This window comes from Falco punctatus (assembly GCF_963210335.1).
Source record: "Falco punctatus genome assembly, chromosome: 6".
Classification (NCBI taxonomy): Eukaryota; Metazoa; Chordata; class Aves; order Falconiformes; family Falconidae; genus Falco; species Falco punctatus.
This window is the reverse complement of record NC_137585.1, coordinates 37,244,524-37,264,927: the sequence shown is the minus strand read 5'-3', so window position 1 is coordinate 37,264,927 and position 20,404 is coordinate 37,244,524. Positions and strand designations below refer to the sequence as shown.

General features: G+C 44.2%; 1 protein-coding gene across 5 annotated transcripts; it reads left to right on the top strand.

Annotated features, from left to right (window-relative positions):
- The first annotated feature begins 6,473 nt into the window (after positions 1–6,473).
- Positions 6,474–20,314, top strand: POLDIP3 (DNA polymerase delta interacting protein 3). Of its 5 annotated transcripts, none has more exons than XM_080393126.1 (9): positions 6,474–6,631; positions 9,993–10,380; positions 12,735–12,809; positions 14,671–14,766; positions 16,650–16,832; positions 17,741–17,818; positions 18,412–18,541; positions 19,409–19,475; positions 19,827–20,314. In XM_080393126.1, exons 1-9 carry the CDS (start codon positions 6,525–6,527, stop codon positions 19,999–20,001), a joined length of 1,299 nt encoding a protein of 432 aa, XP_080249252.1. In that variant the 5' UTR covers positions 6,474–6,524; the 3' UTR covers positions 20,002–20,314. The 5 variants fall into 5 exon arrangements, with proteins under 5 accessions (XP_080249252.1, XP_080249253.1, XP_080249251.1 ...); XM_080393127.1 differs by having other exon boundaries at positions 12,732–12,809; positions 16,686–16,832; XM_080393125.1 differs by having other exon boundaries at positions 12,732–12,809.
- The last annotated feature ends 90 nt before the right edge of the window (positions 20,315–20,404 follow it).

The window sequence follows — 20,404 nt, the reverse complement described above, 5'->3', positions numbered from 1 at the left end:
TATTAACTTCACTGACCCTCAGTGCTTCTGGTGAACTCATCTTACACTGAATTAACTAAGTAATTTGGAAGACATGGAGACAACATCTGGGGTCTTAAACTTGTTCATAGCTGGCATCTATTGCTCCATAACCTAAAAAGCCCCAATTTCTGGAGGATAGGATACCTTCTGTCAGAGGATAAGTATGCCACCAGTTATAATCCACAGTATCTGCTTAGCTCCTAGCTGTGTTTTGACCTTTTCTCTCTCTGTGATGTACTTTAATTTATTCCACACATGAAGGAAGCTTTGGTGAGAGAACGGGTGGGTCAGTAGCCAGAGAATTTGTCTCTTGAACCTCAGTCTTTTACTTTCTAACAGCTGCAAAGGATGAGTGTTCAAATACATAGAGAAAGAAAGTGCAAATAAGATGCCTTGGCTCAGAGTAAGTCTCCTGCCCATTGCAAGAAAGCATTGGGACCAGCACGCAGGAAGTTCAGCTCTTGGAAGGAGCAAGCCAGCCTTGTGATTACCCAGCAGATCCCATTTACATCATTAGAAGAACCTGGTTAGTGCTGTTAGTAGTGCCCTTAGGGTCTCAAGGGGGGTGTGTGGGTGCAGTTGTGTGTGTAGGTGGGTGGGTGAGGGGAGTGGGTGGGTGGTGGTTTGAAGATAATAAAACCTACAGGTCCTGCAAGACAGATGCCTTCTCTTAGTTATCCCAGAGCAGATACTACATAGACAGAGCAGAAGCTTCAGCCAACCCCTGTGCCTTCCCCTCAGAGAGAGAAAGCCTGGCTCCACACACTGTCACCACCACGGCTAGCCAGCACCTCTGAACTTTCCCAGATCTTACAACACATAATTAATACTTGGAATATAGCACTAATGTCTCTTTAGAAGGTTTTTCACTTTTGAAAGTGATGACTGGACTCTAATTAAATGCATGGAGATACATTTCACATGCTTGTTTTCCAGAAGGGTACCTAGGAAGGCAAATAGCTATTTCACCAATTATTTTTTTTATAAATTCATTTTCCCTCACAACAGACTCCTGTGAGAATTAAGATCACTCAAACACCAACATGGATAATTGTGAAGGAACAATTGGGTAAGTGACCTGAGGAACAATGCTGAGATCTTTCATAGCTGAAGGTGAGATGTTTCAAGCAGTTTAGTTTTCTGTAAGGGCTTGCCTTGGGATACTGAAACCAAATTCTCACAACACAGGATAACAGACTGGGAGACTGTTCACCCATGAGCAAGAGAAGTGAAAGGATTAACATTTCTTTTCTTCTCCCCTTTGCCTTCCCCACCCAAATGCACATAAACCAAAGGATCAAAATGATAAACTGGGTGAACAATGCACAGGTCATCAGCTTTCATTATCTACTCTTTTAAAGGACTAAAAAAGCAACAACATTAACAGCATAACACTGATGAAAGTATGCTATTTTTTATTAGGGTTAGCTGTGCTTCAGAGCAAATGTCTGTGGTGTGAATTATTTGACAGATTTAACTGGCATTTGATAACTCACATATTTATCTAGCTAGAACTGAAAAGTGCAGAAAATATGCATATGTAAAACACTGTGCAATTCAAATTCCACATGCATGAAAACTATACACCACAAGCTTTTATTCCTGAGTGACTCCTTGATTTAGGGTGCCCCCAACACACAGTGGCAAAGCAGAGGCAACAGTGGTTTAGGAACAGAAGAGGACTAAAAATCATCTTTTCAGACAGGTTTGGATTACATTCTTGACCGTATACTCTGAGGACATCTACGTGAGGCAAGGACCAATTTTCCTAAACATTTCTAATATCCTAAACAACTTATGGCTTAACTCCTGTTGTTTGCTTTCACTTCAGTTGTGAATCAAGGTTGTGCTTTCAAGCCTGGAGTATAAGCCAATGTCGGTCATGGAGTCTAATATTAATTAAAAAAACACTTTCAGCAGCCAAATATCAACCAAAAGAAGAAAGAGGCCTCTGGCTGGCAAGAGAACTCATTGTACTTATCTAGGGGCAGGCAGCACGTGTGGTTAGTGTACCTGGGCATGTCCCTGTTGAAGGAACATTGAAGGAGATCCTTCCTGCTTGGTAGGCAGCTGCTGCAGGCATTGCTGGCAGGTACTGGTAGCTGGAAACTACTAAGAGGGCACAAACACCCGTAAGTGGAAGAGCCATACAATTATGGCCAAGGAGCTACCATAAGGTGGAAAAGGTCCCATCTGTGACTAGATTGTAGAATAATTATTCATTTAAAAAAAAATGAACCCCTACAGTTCAAATGACACACAAGCAATAACCAACAGGTTATTAAGAACAAATACAGTCTTGTTCCCAGCTTCTGAAAAATGAAATGGGTGGTAGGTATCTGTGTTATGGCAGGTATCTCCATGCAGAAATTGCTCTTCTTGGAAAACAGGTACAAACAACATTCAGGATACATACAGCCTTTTACATCTGTCCTAACAGAGGAACATCTTACCTTCTCAGACAGTTCTTCAATTTGCCAAGCTCATTTGGGAACCTGTTTCCTAACATTCCTGCAGCCTACCCACAAAGGATCCAAAATCTGAGCTAAAAGGTAAATTGTGTTCAGCTCAAGAAGAGCAAAGTCTGAACATTACTGAAGAAATCAAAAGGGTTATTGTTGCAGAAATGCTGGGTGAAATTGAAAGTAAAAGAACAGCACTAAAAAGCAAAACTTTCCTTTGAATAGGCATGTCAAATTATGTCACCACATAATTTTGAAAAATATAAGCTTAATCAGTAAGAAAGCTCAGAATTTTAAAATACTTAGTGAGAAGCTTACAGTGGCAGCGCAGGTGTTTGATGCCAGGACAAACGCGTTATCACAAGTGGCTGTCAGATGCGTGGGAGGCTCTGGAGAAGGCAAGTGGGTGCCTCCCAGGGCTGGGCATGAGGAGGGACACGCAGGCTGGGCATGACAAGGAACAGCAGCCAACAGCCAGGCTCTGAGAACCAGCCTTTCCCACTGCAACACCCACATCTAACCCAGACAAAGAGCAACCACAACACAGCAGGTCCTGTTCAGTTCTGGGTGACGTCCAACACAAATAACTGACGTGCTCTGGTGAAGAAATTACAAGAAGAGAATATGGCCAGTCCTGCAACATTTGTTAATAGTTTAAACTTCTACTATAAGAAGGATATCCCATTACATCGCAAATATTTGTTTTAGTCCAAGCTAAATCCCAAATTTTGTCCTTTTTATGTTCTTATTTTTTGAATGAAATTTGTTCCTGCTAGGAAACGTGTAACAGAGTAACAAAATTCTGAGTTCATAGACATAAACAAGAACTAAAACTCAAACAGAATTCACGTTAACCAACATTCCTGGTATAAACTTCAAAAATGTTAATGTTTCTATGTATTCAATCTAAAAAAAGAGGAGTATATAGAATAAGTCAGGAGATTGTTACTGTAATTATTAGGATTCTACTTCAGTGTACATAACCTGACATAGAAAAACTACCCCTACAGCAGTTCATTCCCCCTTGAGTTTAATTATAAAATTGTTCAATCATTTTCATACAAAATGTTTCTGTGTCAAGGTAACGATTACAGTGATTGTATTAATGCAGTCAAGGGGAGTGTACTACCTACATACTAAATTTTTAATATTTTTATTATAATTAATAGAGAAGAATTAAGGCTTCTGACAGCATAGGTGGTTAGGAGCTTTCCTAACTGAAGTCTAGAGTTATCAGAGTTAGTTATTAGAGTTATTTGAGTTAGTGAAGCCAACTAGAAAAGTTGTTTGGCTTCTGACATGCCAAGCACATGGGATTCTGTCCTTGGGAAGAGCAAGGAAACACATCTAACAGTGCAGCCAGTCACTGTGATGGATGGGCTTTATCTAGACTGAGTGATGATGTGATCTTGCTCCACAGCAACTTATCTGATGTTTTCTCTGGCCATGTAGTTGCCCTTCACGTGCTCTGTACAGCTCAACAAAAGTAACATTTTAAGTTGGATGCTGTGCTACGTACTACCCCAAGGTTAATATGATGTCCTTCACATGATTTCCTAAATAATATTTTAAAAATTAGATTGCTGTGGTATGGGGAATCGGTCTCCTCTGTTATAACTTCTGTGTCCTGGGTCTCAGCCGACGAGGGAGACAATGCTTAAGGAATCCATTTCTGAAAAAGCAAGGGCAGGACTAAAATTTTCCTAGCACATTTGGACAAGGAGCCTTTTGTGGGGACCCGGGTGCTTGGGGAGGTCTCCTTGCTGCTGCTTGCAGCCTTCGTCCCGCTCCCAACCTGGACAAAGGGAGCAGAGGCCCCGGGTCCATCCCTAAGCAAATATTTGACTTCTCATTCAGAGCCTGAGGAGGAACTGAAGAGACCTGTGAAACCTGAGCTGCACCTTAATGTTTCTCACAGGAAGAGTAAAACAATCCTCAACCCAGGCAATCCAGGGAGACCCTGAGGTATAAACCCTTGCTTCCCACAATGGCTGGGCTCATGTCCCCTAACCAGCACCTCAATGAGACTCTGTTGTGGGAAGGGGGGTACCTGCAGAGGGAAGGGAGCTTCCCTGAAGGAATGGGCATGCAGGCCTGGACTCCTGGAGAGAAGATGACTTAGGGGATCATAGGTGAAAGAGAAGGGCGAGTAGGAGCTACAGGTGCACTATCTGCCTGCAGTTGCAAGAACTAGGCTGATGGAAGCAGAACAAACAGGAGGAGGTGGTTCACCATGCTGCAGAGTGGAGGTGCCTGCCAAAGGGTATTGTGGCTGCACAAGTATCACTGAGATCAACAGGCATCTGACAAGGGTCTGGAAGGGACCTCCACGGGGCATCCTCACAAGCTGGAAACAGGATACTGGGTAGATGGCTTTCTAGTCTGGAATCACTTGGGTTGCTCTTATATTCATACAAATTTGCTCAAAAAAATGTTGCCCATTAGTTTTGCAACAGCAGGCTTTGTCACAGATCATCCGCCTCAGTTCGATCAAGTGTCTCAATAGCTGCAGACAGGCAGCACAAAAAGAGCATAGACTTCTTATTGCGTACCCTGATGTGACAGCGATGCAGTCATGTGCCACCCTTGATCCGGATCAAGTACCAGTGGACAACTAAGCAGTGACCTGGCATCACTACTGGTATGGCTGTAGGCCCACAAAGGCTTGAAACACTCCTGAGAGAAAATCTGTGCTGCGGGATTCTGAGCTCACACGGCCGCGAGCAGCCACCTCAGCAGCACCTGTCCCCTCCGCCTTTGTCCCCAGCCCTCACCGCCGGCTCCTGCTCTGCTGAAGTCCCTGTGGATCTCGCGTGGCGCGCACGGCTGTGGCCACGGGGATGCCTCAGGGCCGCTGCAGCACAGGGCGGTGCGGGGGAGGTGGCAGGAGGCGCACGGTGAGGGTGCGGAGGGGAACCGACCGCACAAGTGATTCTCCTGACAGCTGCCGGGGGAGGGACGGAGCTGCGGGCAGAAGCAAAACTGTTTTGGCAATGTGTCTCCCCCGAGCTGCAGGCCCCTGGGGGTACGCTGTGCTGCAGGGGGCTTTTGGGGGGGGGGGCACAGCAGCGGGCGGTGAAAGCCAAAGCCACAGCCCTGCAGCTACAGACACCGCAGCTGGCGAGTCAGGCCAGGCCAGGAGGGAAAAGACACTGGAAAAGCCCTGCAAAGCAAGCTCCCCTCCGCCCAAGCCTGCGCAACGCTTTTTGCCTTTCACTGGTTTTGGTTTGTTTTTTTTTTCCTCCTTAAGTCTGATTCCAGACGGCGTAATTCCTCCCACAAAAGGGTAACAAAGGAATTGCTTCCTGCGCACATTAGGTGTTATGCGGGGTTTGGTGATGTATTTCTAGGCCTCGTGAACAGCCCCAACGCCAGCCCCGGCAGCCCGCACACACTGGACAGAGCAGAACAGGGGCGGAGGGAAGCGACTCCAGCCCAATACATCAAGCCCTGCGCTCCTACCGCGGGTGGGGCGGCCCTCCGGACACCCCGCAGGCGCCCAGCGGGGGGACCCCGCCCCGCGGTTCTATCCTTGGGACGCGCGGCACTAGAGGTCGGGCAGATCACGGCACCCGGGCATCCCGCGAAGTAAGCGGGGCACCCGGGGGCGACCTGTACCCGCGCAAAAATTCCTCTCACATTGGCAGTGAGGACCCGGGCGTCACCCCGGGTCGTTATTTTCCTTACTCATAAGTTTAAGGCATAAAGCGACCTACCCCGCCCCCTTAGCAGAACCCTGGGCATTAGCCCTCCAGGTCAGGGCGAGCGCCTCCTCCCGCGCTGTTCCACGCCGCACAAGTTAATCTTCCGTTTTCCCCAGTACATGCCCGTTCTTTTTCTCCTCCTGTGCCGGGTAGCCGCCGGCGCCGGCCGAACCGCGCCGGGATATGCCGGTGCGATATGTAAATGAAGGGCCCGGGCGCCGCTGGGGGTTGTGGGACGCTCTTCCCGGCCCCTCCGCCTCGCACGGTCGGGCGGGGTCGGGGGCGGGGACTGTCTTACTTCTGGAGGCGGGGCGAGGAGCGGAAGCGGTATGATGTCATGTCCGGGTCTTGCTCGCTGCGTCTTATCGTTGGGCCCCGCGACAAGATGGCGGACCTCTCCTTAGACGAGCTCATACGGAAGCGCGGTGTGACCGTGAAAGGGAGGTAAGCAGCCAGGAGGGCAGCGCCCCGGGCACGGCGACCTCCGGGGGTTTCTCTGTTTTCCCTTTCGGTCGTTCTGCTCCGGAGGCTGCGGGCCGCAGCCTCTCTCAGCGCGGCCCGGCCCTGTCCCTGGCTGTCGCCTTCCCATTGGCTTAGGCACTGGTCTGTGGGGCCGTGCCTTTGGTGCAGATTGGTAGCGGTGGCCGTCGCTCAGGGACGAGGCGACTGGGGACGGGGCGGGGTGTCTGTCCCCTCCCTCGCCCCCCTGTGCCCGGCGCTGCCCCGTGGGCTCCGGCCTTGGCGGGGCAGGCCCAGGCGCCGCCTCTCCCCGTGCCTTCTCGGGCCCTTCTCGTTTCTCTCGAGACTCCCGGCACAGCCCATCGCCTCCCCAGTGTCTCCCACCTGCGCTTTCCCCGCTACCTCCTGCTTCTCCCCGCCGATTAACCCGCTGGCGCTCCCCGAGCTGGGATCGGCGGGGCCGCGGCGCCCCTCAGCACCGAGCCCCGTCGACAGCCAGGCTGCCCTGCAGCTGGAGCTAGTGCCGGGCCGCAGCTCTGCGGGAGGCTGTGCCCCGGGGTGCGCGATGTCCCCGCAGCTCCGGCCGCGGCGCGTTGGGGAGCGGCACGGTGCATTGCGGGATAGCCGTGGGAGGGGTGGGGGTGCCACGGGCAGCCGTAACTGTGGCAGAGCTGGTCGGGATCCGCACCGGCCAGGCCTGGGGCTGCAACGGCTTCACAGAAATTGCTGGCCGGCCCTTGGAACCTGTAGTCTCTGTAGTGGTGCTCTGGCAGATTGTTTGAAATGCTTGTCTGGGTGTGGAGTGTGTTCCATATAAGCTACAAGATTACAGTCTTTGTACGGCAGATGTCTCCAGCGTGGGCTGGGCCATTTACTTTAGCGCAGCTCTTGGCAGTTTTTATTTGGCATCTCCTTTGGTAGCTTTTCATATTCCCATTTGCCATAGTCTCTTGGTGCTTCTGAAAATCTTATCCATGGATTTCTCCCTATCTGTGTTAGCTAAGCATGCACCTTTTGGTGGTTGTTGCTGCTTTGGTGGTTTTTTTTTGTTTTAATTTAATGGTCATTGGAGAATCTTAGGTTTAAACTCTGAATATCCACACTTACGTGCCTAGGGTAGTATTTTGAAAGGTCTCTGCTAATGTGTACTAGTAAAATACTCAAACACATGCTTAAATCCTAGTCTAGACAAGGCCTTGGCTTTGCCCTTTCATTCATGTTATCTTGTGTACTTGGAACAGTCTTATGCTGCTTAACATGCCAAATACCTCCTTTCTCCGTTTTCAAATCCCTCCTTAAATCTCATTTCTTCCAGGAATTCTTCTTGCTTTTTTTTGTTGAACAGTAGTCCCTCTGCAGCACTGTTAAGAATTTTTGTGTCTTGCATTTCTCTTGTTCATCATGTTTAGCTCACTTCATGAGATTTCTATGATGTCTATGACTTTGTGAAGGCTGGATAGGCTGAGTAAACTGCTGTTCAATAGTCTAGATGAAATAACAGAAAATTTCCCGCCTATAAAATGTACTAATCCACAAAATATTCCAGCCAGAACTTGGGTACTGGAAAGTGAATTAGATGTTTGAGATTCCCTATTATTTCAGATGCTGTGGCACAAAATGTCTGAGGGGTTGATGCTGTTGTCTGGTAAGCAGTTCACTAGGGAATAGTTGCTGATTAGGATAAACAAGTCTTCAGAGATGTTGTAATCTTCAGTACAGAGTTTCCTAACCAGTTTAATTAGTTCATGTCATTAACAGTTTTAACTAATTCTGGTTTAAATGCTGATACATATATTTCTGGTTTTACTTTGACCTCTTTTATGCTCATTTAAAGGAACCACTCATCAAACCCTTCAGCAGCACTCAAGTACTGAATGCTTTCAGCATAGCTAAATCAATGCTTTTTAAAATTGCAAGGGAAGTCTTGTTCTGTGGCTGTTGCTTTATGAGTACTGTTTGTCTTCTGTGTTACTCTGGATATATTTTAATAAATGGTCCGGTTTCTTCAGGCTAGTGTGCTTTGACTGTATGAGAGAGCAGCCATAGGATTCTTGGCCAGGTAACAAAATGGGAGCCTAGCCTTAGCTGTCCAGTTGTCTGGACACAAGAATGAAAGAGACAGAAATGGAGGTTCAGTCTCTCATCTCTATTTTTACAGAACTGTCCATTGAAAATACAGGACTGTAAATAATATTAAGATTGTAGATCAGGCAATACTGATGTAAAGCTGTATGAAGAATTGAAATTGCATCATTGTTTGAATTTGTGATGTTAGCCTTTTGAGTTTTACAACAAATTCTAGATATCTACTTTTAGACTATAATATGGGACAGTACATTTCAGAAAGCAGGTGAACACTGTAGCCCTCTGTAGCTTATTTTGAATTCTGAAAAGCCAACAGCAAGACTATTTGTTCAGTACCTTAACATCTCTTGCTACTTTGTAATCTCTTTAAAAAATAAACATAATGGGAGAAAGAAATCAAAAAATACTTAGAGGAACTGTATTAAAAAATTAGACAAGCTGTTTCCTTTTAGGGGAGATCTTGAAAAAGTGAGTCAGACCAATAACAAGAAGCTAGTTTCAGCTTTCACTACATAATGGTCTGCTGCTTAGTAATACTTGTGTATAAATGCTGTCCTTTCTGTGGGCTTTTATCTTTCTGTGCTCACTGTTGTGACCGTGTGCTTAGAATATAAAGGACATCAATTGCAACAGTTTTGTTAGTAGATTACTTTTCAACATCATTGCCTCTTCTTTAATTTGACTGATAAGTATTTCACTGGCAGTTAATCAACTTTGAAACTGGTAGCTTTGAACTGAGATGGTTACTGGTGCTTGTACATGCTAAGCCTCTACACTCCCACAGATCTGAACTGGCTGCCCAGAATTCTTGAAATCGTGTGTAGTTCCATGTTTCTTTTGTACCAGGACATATTATGGTATTACAAAAGATGCTTTGGCAGACCTGCTCAATCCTAAGGCTAGAAAATCTGTTTCTGTTCCTCTTTGTCTTCAGAGGTTTCCCCAAAGTACCTAAATTGGTGAGTTTTGTTTAAATGTAGTATGTACTTGGCACAGCTGAAGTCAGACCTTTTAACTTAAGTTTGTGATTGTGAGCTTAAGGATGGATTTTGGAAATAAGTTCCTTAGCTGTTTATGTAGAAAGTAAAATCCAGCATACAACAGTAGAGCTCCTAAGCTGTTTTATCTGGACATCTAACCTGAGTGGATTTCTGTACAGTAATAATGAGCTTTTGTTTGCAGCTACACAAATACTTTTATTAATACTGTGTCACATCTTACAATGTCTGAAAGTTGTTTTTTTTCCTCCCCTGCCCCCCAGGCTTAACACAAGGCCAGTGTTTGGAGGTGTAAGATCTCGCATTGGAATCCAGCAAAATCTTCTAAATAGATCATCGCCAGCTGTCAATTTCCAGCGGACATTTGATGCCCGACAGAAGATAGGACTCACTGATGCCCGACACAAACTGGGGGTTAAAGATGCCCGTGAAAAACTGGTTCAAAAGGATGCTCGGTTCAAAATCAAAGGGAAGGTGCAGGATGCTCGAGAGATGTTGAATTCCCGTAAGCAGCAAAGTGTTGCTGCTGAGAAGGTGACCAAAGTGGTGGATGCCAGAGAGAAGATCAGCTTAAAAAGGAGTGCGCCAGCTGCTATCAGCCCAGCTATGGGGACAGTAAATCCAGCCGTGAAGATCACCAAAACTATCCAAGTAGGTCAAGCAAGTCACTTCTGAGCCCCTCAGTTACTGTACAGCAGTCCAGTAGAAATTCTAATACATGAGTATATTCGCATGTTTACAATAGAAGTGATGGTCATACAGTTCAGTCCAGCCTGTAGGGCAGGATTTAGAGCCTTCTGGGTGTCCTTGCAGCTACTTGGGTCTTTTTGTAGAATCCCAGCTTTCATTTAAATTTTTATTTTAAATTTGGGCCAAATAAAGACTAAAGCAGCACTCCTGTCAGCATTAAAGTAGTCATCGTGAATAGTTAATTTGTCTCTTTCCCACCTGAATACAAAGAAAATGTATGCACTTTTTGTTGTTTTTATATCACCCCTCTTTGCAAGTCTGATGTGGTAGATTGTCCTGTCTGTCTGGTTTATTCTAGCGTTGGGATAACGGTTCAGAATATGCAGCTGTGTTTATATCTAAGAAGATAAAAAAATTGAATGAGCAATTTCTCTGTTTCTACTTGTCTGGTTTTCAGGAAAGCCCTGGCTTCCAGGGAGTTGCCTGATTACATGAAGCATTTCTGCTGAGGCTCAAGATCTATTTCAACTGCAAAATAATCAGTTGGTCACCCTAATCTGCTGATTTCCTTTGACAATTTTCTAATTTCACTTTGCTGTGCGCACAGTAGCTTGATCCTTAGCAAACTTCTCTGAGAAGCAACTACTATTAAACTATGTGTGTGTTAGGTACAGTAGGTAGTCAGAAGAGAAGTTCCCAGACTGTCAGGATTGTTGTTTGAAGAGTGGTTTTGTTCCTTAGGTCTACAAGCATGAAACTGACGTTTCTCTTTCCTGTTCCTCCTCCCAAAGATCAGCAGCGTGCTTACACATACCCAGAAAATCTCCTACTCTCATCAGTTTGAAAGCCTGGATGAGCCTGTTTTCTGTTCAACTGTGGGTTTTGCTCAAGAATATCAAATATATCCTGTAAACTAGCCTAGGAAATTTCGTTTCTGCCAGGCTGACGTAAGAAAGAGAAAGGACTCTTGTGGCAGTAAGAAGGGCTAATCACAGAGCAATAAAGCAGTCTGTTCAGTAGTCTTTTATTATTAGGGTAATTAGTACAAATGCTGTCATAAGCCAGATCACCACCATCAGCCATTAGGAGCAGAATGTTTTTAACTCCTAGAAACTTTGTAGAAATAGTTGGAGCAATTTGCTCTGACCAGGTCTTTTTTTTTTGTATGATTTAGTTTGACCTATAGTACTTCCTGTTTGTTAGGCAACATAATGCAAGAAAAAATACTGTAGTAACAGTGAATAAGGCTGTAGACAAAATGGTACATAACAGCAATTATCTACTCACTTTTTTAAAGATTTGTACCAAAATCCCAAATTGCCCATGGTCCTCCTCTCTTCCCACATGTGGGAGTTGAATAAAGCTGAAATATCTGGATCTGAGATGCAGCACACGACTCTAATGTCCTGTACTGTGGCCTTTTTTCTCTTAAAGGAAAAAAGTCTTTGAAATGCAAAGAATTTCCTCAGCTCTGCTGATGCTTCCATAGGACAGGTACCCTTATTTCTGACTTAATTAGCAAATTGAAATGCAAGGGTGCTGTGGTGTAAGTTAGCCTAGGGAAAATGCAAATTTAAAGATTTTACTGCCTGTATGGAGTATTCTTGTAAAACGACCCATTCTGTCCTGTAATGGACAGCTTCCAGCTTTTTCAAAAATCAAAAGGGCATTTTCAGGGGAGTTGCTGCTTGATTTCAGTTGTTGGTTAGTACAGCTGCATTCCCTGACAACTGTTGTTGTGGTTTCCCTGTTTCATGGAATAACAGGCTGCAGAAGGGTCAGCTACACTACCCTGTGTATCGTTTTATTCTGCTACAGCTTATTTCAGCTCTAGTGTGAAGGGACAGTCTTTACTTCGCTTTTGAAACAGGACTGAACTAAATTGTGTTGTGTCCCAATTTGTTGAGCTTTGTGGAAATGGGTGTCTTTGGTTCCCTGTTGCGTGAAGGGAGGTTGATTTACCCCATTCATGGTTTTGTGTTGGCAAAAGTGTAGATCAAGGCAGTGCTGGCAGGACTGGAGTTAAGTCTCCTTCCCACTAATCTTGGACTAAAACTCAAGTAACTTGCGTCAGTTTCTCTGTGTGGCCTTAGATTTTCATTTCTTCAATTAAGTGAAGCTATCTTGTATTGAATGTATTACAGGAAACGTAGTCATTATCTCATAACTTATTGTGGTAATATGTTTCAAGAGCAGGAGAGCGAATTTCATTTAAATGGTCTGAGGGTGCCAACTAATGGCTCTGATCTTCTGAAGCGGGGATCTGGTGGACTCTAGCATTTAATGCTTTGATTCTTTCTCCCTGACTGTAGCAGAAGGCTCCAGTTCCTGGACATTCTCATCCAGCAGGAATGAGGATCAATGTGGTGAACAACCATACACACAAACAGGTGTGTGTCTCCTCTGTGCCTTTTGTTACCTTTGTGGGGGAAGGAAAGTGTCCATAAACATTGACAGGTGCAAAGAAAACTTTTAAGTAGGAAATAAAAGTGTTTGGAAGTTCTGTTAACAGCTTAGCTCCCTGTCCTTGTGTGTTTGAGATACTTTCATGGTAATTGAGCTTTTCATTTACTCTAATTGATCTTGATTCCTTGTGTGTTATATGAATGCAAAGTTGGCATTTCCAATTTTTATCTGTATGTGCTAATGTGTTTTTTTTTCTAGAGACTGTGACCTTTAGCTCTGATGTCTTTCTGTAAATTTCTCAGGGACACTCCATCAGATCAAGTTATTGGTTGTTTTGATTCACCATCCTGCCAGCCTGTTCAGAGGATGGATATGATTGTACATGGTCAGATGTTCTACAGTGAGGTGGGAGAGGGTGTAACCTTTCTGTGAAATCCCAGCTGTGGGTCCCTGCTGGAAACCTGATAGTGAATGATGCTAACTGGTATTCTGATGTACTTTCAAAGTTGCCATATCCCTTATCAAATAGGCTGTGAGGCAGACCCTAGAATTTGTGCTGTCTCTTCTGGCATCACTTTTTAACACCTTTGTTACAACCCCCAGCCATTCAGCCACCTGAACACCTTGGGTCCTCTCAGAGAGGAATTACACATTTGTATTGCTTACCTTACTGTGTGAGGTGTCTGTGCCCAAATGCTTGTGTGTGTCTGTACACAAAGCATTACATTAAATATTGGAAAGCTGACATCCAAAATGCCATGTCCTAGGGTTTTTTAGCTTCAATTATGGTAACTTCAGCTATTTGTGTTACCTCGACTTTGACCTGTTGGCCTTACCTGTCCCAGATGCTGTCACTTAAGGAAGTGTCATCATTATTCTGACCTCTCAGCGCTGTAATCCTGGAACTGATTTTATTTATCTCAAACTCAAGTCCATTGTCCTGATGGCTAGTGTTTTTCCCAGCTCTTTTCTTTTCTGCACAATTCTTCCATGTTCTACCATGCCTTTTGGGGTTTTTTTCCTTCCTAGTACTTCTGTTACTAGCACAGCTTTCCTGTTTGTAAACCAGAATCTTGCCGACTAGGAAAACCCACTGATTTTGCAAACTCTCCTTGCTAATACCTCCATTTTTCTTACCTTTCTACTGAATTAATGGGAAGCTGTGTTGAGTCGTGACTTCTTACGTTCTGGGTAGTGCCATATGTGTATAGACTTTTTCTTAACTTTATTTTGAGTCTATGAAAAAATATTTGTGTAGGAGTTCGCCTCAGTATTTTAAGGCTGGGCTATGAGTGTTAAGTTGAACTGGGAAATTAATTATTCATTCAGTAAACCTCCTAGTGCAGTGTTTTTGAGTGCCAGATGGATGTGTGCTGTGCTGAGGAAAGGAGGCTATTCAAAAAGAATGGTTGGTTCAGATGTATTTGGCAGGCATCTGCTTAATTTAAAAATAATTTTAAAAAATCATATGCACAGGCTTCAACTTTAAAGGTAGCAGGGTGCTAAGAAGTAAGGCACTGAGGCTTTATTCCATTGATGTGGTTTCATTAGTCCTGATGAGGTCTAGGGATTAGAGAAATCTGTATGTCATTTCAGTACACCTGGGAAAGCAGTTCTACTGTGGCGTTTCTGGAAAAGAAGTTTGATAGTTTTTACACTGATGTTTTGAAATGGACTTGGGTACCTTCAGCTTTGTGTCCCAAGCTGCAAGGACAGGAGTAAAGTCCAATATAGGTCATGTTCATTAACTGAAGAAGGCTGAAGACAGGAGAAAACTACTTATTTTGGAAAAGGTGTCTAGATTAAATCTACCTGCTTGTAAACAATTACCTTGCTTCTCTACAGGGTCTGTATGACATGGAAGATGATGATGAAAGTGTCTCTCCCCTTACTAGCAAACAGATGAAAATCACCACCACAAACAGTTTTCTGCATAATGCGGTAAGGGATTATCTGAACAGTCCCCACCACGCCATGCTCACACTGGGTGGACACACAGGCTGTGGCTTTATAGGGCTTATGTTCTTTTAAAATGTGTGTGTAAAGGATGCTTTCTCCTGAAATGTTTGCTCTTCATCCCACTCTTCCCTTTGTGCCAATGCTTCTAGTGTTATTTTTGGGACAGAGTCCTTTTTATGCTAACTGTGGTTTTATAGGCCTTTTACAGCCAGAGTGTGTGCTTTGTCTTGCTGGCAGGTTGCTGCATGTTAGCTCTTGACTTTCTTCTTGTTGGGGAAGTACTTTGAACCTATCTCATTATTGTTTGAGCAAGCAAGCAAGCACAGAAAGCTTTTAACTGCTTATGAAGACTGGATATCAAAGCAAGAAATCTCTTGCCATGCAGAATCTTAGTTGGCAGCTTGTTGGAGAGCTGATGATCTGGAGAAGGTGGAATTTCAATACAGATAAATGTGAGGTCTTGGGATGCTCTTGGGATGGGGTAACCTGCAACTTAAACCAAGAACTGACTGGCTAGAAAGTGGCTTTGTAGGAAAGAGCGTGGGGGTCCTGCTGAGTGATATACTAAGAATGAGTTAGCAGCACATCCTTACAGTAATGAAGGCCAAATGTAAATTGGATGTTAGTAAGATTATAGCCAGCAAATCAAGGGAGATAATTATTCCCATCTGTTTGGCATTTTGAGAATGCACCTGGAGTTCTATGCCGATTTTGGGGCTCTGTGATGCAAGACAGACACTGACAGAACCAGTACAACAGGGTAGTCAGGGGGCTGCAGCGCATAATGTGTGAGGAGAGGGTGAGAGCTGTGTCTCAAGGCTGAGAAGAGGCGGCTGTGGTGAGATCTGTTCACTCTTACTGCCTAATATGTGGTCATAGAAAAGGCAAACCCCAGGTCCTTTTCAGGAAAGAACAGGGAGAAGATGAACCAACAGCTGTGTTGCAGCAAAAAAAATTCTAGTGGGGTGGTGCAGTTCTCGGGTATTGATCAGCATCTGGCACAGTGACCCAGAGAGGTTGTGTCATGGCCATTCTCAGATATTCAGAGGTTAACTGGATAAGGCCCTGACCAACGTGATATGTCTTTGGAGTTAGCCCTGTTTCAGACATGGGGATTGGACATAAGGTTTGTCCTAAATTATTCTGTGGTTCTTATAAAGCATATTCATGTGGTTTTACTGTCACACAGACAGTCTAGTGCAATGATTATCCCATGTTTTTTTCTCACGTGGGTAATTAGAATAGATCTCCTGGCTGTTTGATTCTTAAAAACAGTCTTATGGGTGAGCTTTTTTGGTTGTGTTTTTTTGAGTGGGTTTTTTTGGTTTTTTGGTGGTTTTTTTAAGGAGCAAATGTGTTCTCTCCAGCAGCTACCAAGTACAGTTTTTAGTCTGGCTTTAAACTCTGGTAGTTCCAACTGGAAAGTTTACACTCTATGTCTTTGTGTACCCTAGCTTGGTGTTTCTGAAGAAGTATTGTGGTTTGTACTAGGGCAGCTCAATCTCATTGTTAATGAACAATCTTTGTGAACACTTTGTAAAGTACTTGAAAATCTTTGGATAAAAGGAGCTTTTCAAATTCACATTGCACTGGTAAAGTTCATTTAAGAAGAATATGAAACTAAAAGGTGCTCATTAGTGAGGAAAGTGTTCTTTTGGGATAAACATATCTTTTTATATTTATGCCCAGAAACTTTAGTTAATTTTTGTCTCAAAGCTGAAAGTCTCCAGCACTGTATTGGTTTTGACATGGGGCAGGACACGCAGTTCTTGGTACGTGCTAGTAATACTCAGCTGCTGTTGGTGCTTGAAAAAGAGGGATGACTTTTGTAGCCTGCAGCTCTGAGGTACTTATTCTTCCTGTAGACTGGACTGAGTGGCAACAAGTTCTCTCTGTCCAAGACTGTTCCCCTGACTAAAGTGGTCCAGAATGATACTTACACAGCTCCACCTGCACCTCCCTCTCCTATGCGGACAAAGGCCTTGACAAACATGTCCCGGACCTTAGTGACCAAGGAAGAGCCTCCAAAGGAACCAGCACCTGTTGAGGTGAGTTCAGCAAAGTGGGAAACACTCCTTATAGAAGTCTCTGAAACATCTGAAACTTGCTGTTCATTGGTCATGTGAACAGCTCTTTTTTGCCTGTCTTGCACCATTATTTCTGGGACTCCCTCAAGCTTACTCTGATAACTGCAGTCTGTGTCCCAAGAATTTGAAACCTGTCTAAACATCCTTTTCTTCAGAGTTTATTAAGAGACTGGGAATTCTCAGATGGTGCATCTTGCTTCTCCTAGCTTTTCTCTCTAGCATGAGAGCACATGGTCCTGGAGGAATCCATGTTACAGGGAGGTGGCAGTTGTTGTTTGGGTACTCCTTGGTGGCTTCCATGTCCCTAGTGTTTTAACACTGCTAGATATGTTGTCTTCTGTCCAGTCCTGTTAGCAAGGAGTAAACCAGGATTCTTCCAAACACAACTTGTACACACAAGACCTCTCGGCCATTTTGTAGACCACCTGCCTGCAATTCTTTGCCAGACTGCCTGATGCTGGGTACAGGTGACCCACCAGGTGTTCCCAGGCATGTTGAGTTCAGCACGCTTGTGAGGGGCTGGGGCCATATTGTGGGGTTTGCTAGCTGGTGTGGAGTACAACATGACACATGTGCCTAAAAGTGTGGGCGTGACCAGAGTACTGTGTACATATGCAGATTAAGTTAATGTTATACTTGGGAATGAAAGAGAAATTAGCATGGAAAGGGGGCTAATCTTCATCGTCAGATGAGGTGGGCTTTTGTAAGCATTGATACTTCCCATTACTAGCTGTAGCACTCTCGTTTGTGTGTGTACAGACTTTCCCAAACATCACCTTAGTGTCTTTGGTTTTTTTTAGTGCTTTCTCTGCTGTACTGTCTTGCCCGCTGCGTTTCTGACTTTTATGTGATGGGTTTTATGTTGGCAGCTGGCATTCAGTCCTTTGGAAGGCACAAAGATGACTGTAAACAATCTGCATCCTCGAGTCACAGAGGAAGACATTGTTGTGAGTGCTTACTGCCTGACTGTGGATGTGTGACACTTCCTTCCCTTATCCTACCTCTGTTGATAAATCATTTGATCTATGGTGAATGCAGTGAAGAGGGGTATCACGTGCATTTGCTTTCCTTGCAGAAACTTTGAGGGTTCCTCATTGTTTTGGGGTTTGTTCACTTTTTCAAAAAAAGTGTGTGCTGAAGAAGGTGGGACAAAATACCATTTCTAGGGTGTACTGAGATACCTAACATCACTTAGAAGAGTTCATGCCAAGTGATGTTTGGTGTTCTCCTTGAACTTTTGCCCCGATCCAAATTATCTAGGTGCTTCCATTCTCATCACACTGGGAACAAGCGTGGTCTTCATATGTGACAGACAGTATAGAGTACTGGTCTTGAATGTTTCTGCATGTGCAACCTGTATGACTAATGCCAAGTACTCATATCATAGCAAACACAGTAAGACAAGTGTCGAGATTCTGCCACGTGATTACTAAGCAGGATGGGTGGTACAAGTAGGAAGTTAAGCCTTTGTCACTTGATGTCTTTGGTTGAAGTAGTACTTTTGATGTGACTGTGGTCATGACTAGCTCTCTGCCCTCAGGAGTTATTCTGTGTGTGTGGTGCTCTGAAGCGAGCCCGGCTGGTGCACCCTGGAGTGGCTGAGGTAGTATTTGTGAAGAAAGAAGACGCTATCACAGCATATAAGAAATACAACAACAGGTGCTTAGACGGTAAGTTTGAGGCCAGTATCACATTTAGGATGAGTAAATCAATGGCAACTTGTCCAGCTCGGTGGAGAATTTAAAAGCATCTCATGTGCTCATATGCTGCCAAGAGAGAGGAAATGCCAGAAAATCAGTTCAAGAGTTAGACAATGGAATATGCTTCTATATAACTAGCTGAATATATGCACAGTTTATTTAAGTGAAATAAACTCACCCCACCCCATGTTTGCCTGGAAAGAGAATGCTCAGAGCTAGAGGCAGGGTCCTGGTAAGTCTGCTGGCCTAACTTCCAGGTTATGTGTTTTGTTTCTAATCCAGTGCCAAGAGCTAGATAGTCCTTAGGAAGGCTTTAGCTGCTTACAGAATAGCTGTTTGCAAAGTACAACTAGAACTAATATTTGCAAAAGTCTCAAGGCATAGAGTCATTTTGAATTGGACTTATGAGACAGTTAGTACTGGTTTCTCTGTAAACTTTCAACAATGCAGTTTTTAATCTGGATCCACCTGCAGTGTTACAGACTGAAATTAGGTGTTAATTTTTAGCTGGAAATAGATGCTTTTTCTTTGTCTAGATGAGTGACATGTTACGAATGTCAGATGAGGAGCAGACAGCTGAGAATGAAAGATCCTCTCGTGTCTCTGCTAATGGTTTTGTACCTATGTATAACTTCTTAATTAGTGTGATTCTTCATATTGTACTGAGTGTTTCAGTGGCTCTTCTGTTGCTGTGATTTTGCAACAGAAGATGTATCAGCTGTTTTTTCTCATGCTTCCCCAGCATGTGGAACTCTATTGCTTGCACTGTTATGTGGTGTTTCTGGAGTCTTGCCTTGCCACAATTTGATAGGACTTTTAATTGTGTGTTTTATTTAGGTCAACCAATGAAATGCAATCTTCATATGAACGGGAACGTCATCACCTCAGACCAGCCTATATTGCTGTAAGTGTCCTTTGAGTGGGGGGAAGAACCAAACAGGTTTGCGAGTCCTGTGTTGAGGAGGAAGGACCTGAGGGGAGGGGAAACTGGGGGCAAATTGTTGTCCCATTAATATTTTCCTTCTCTTTCTCTCTGTGGTACTCTGAGCTGAGTGCAGTATAGCTTGACTCCATAGTGTTTGCAGCCCTGAAGTGCAAAATTAGTCTGAGATGAGGAAGTTTGATTTTGAGGAAAGCATGTTGAAAACCTTTATCTCCAATATTTGTAATGGGGTAACACCGATTACATGTAGATATAGTGATGAATTTTGTTTCATAATAAGAGGTTAAATTCTGTTTCTTTTTAATCCTCCAGTCGATTGAGTGATACCCCTTCAGTGAAGAAGGAAGGGGAACCACGCCGGTCAAGTGCAAGCGCCTCCTCAAATCCCCCAGCTGAAGTGGACCCTGACACTATCTTGAAGGCACTCTTCAAATCCTCAGGGGTCTCTGCCTCTGTGCAGCCCACAGAATTCAAAATTAAACTCTGAGAAGGGGGAGCAAACAGTGGACTGGAAAACTCATTTATGTTGGGGAATAAGAAAAGTGCAGGAATGCAGGTGTTGTTTGCATTTGCCTGCCTTGAAATTTTCTGTTTTCTATGATCGCTCCCTTACTGTACAATAGTGTTTCCTCTTGTGTGTGTACTTTCTGTTTTCATAGTTGGAGTTTTCTTCCATGATTTTTTTTTCCAAAAGAATAACCTCCCCCTTCTGCCAGTAATGTATTACCAAGCATATGCCATGTAACTCCTCCTTTACTCCAGAGCCCCTAGAGGCGATTAAAAGTGCACATAGATTGTGAGGGAAGGAGTGGTGATCTTCTCCGTTCCTCTGACTGACCTTTAACTAAAAGGTACATCCCCTTGATTCAACAGGCAAGAGCATCACATTG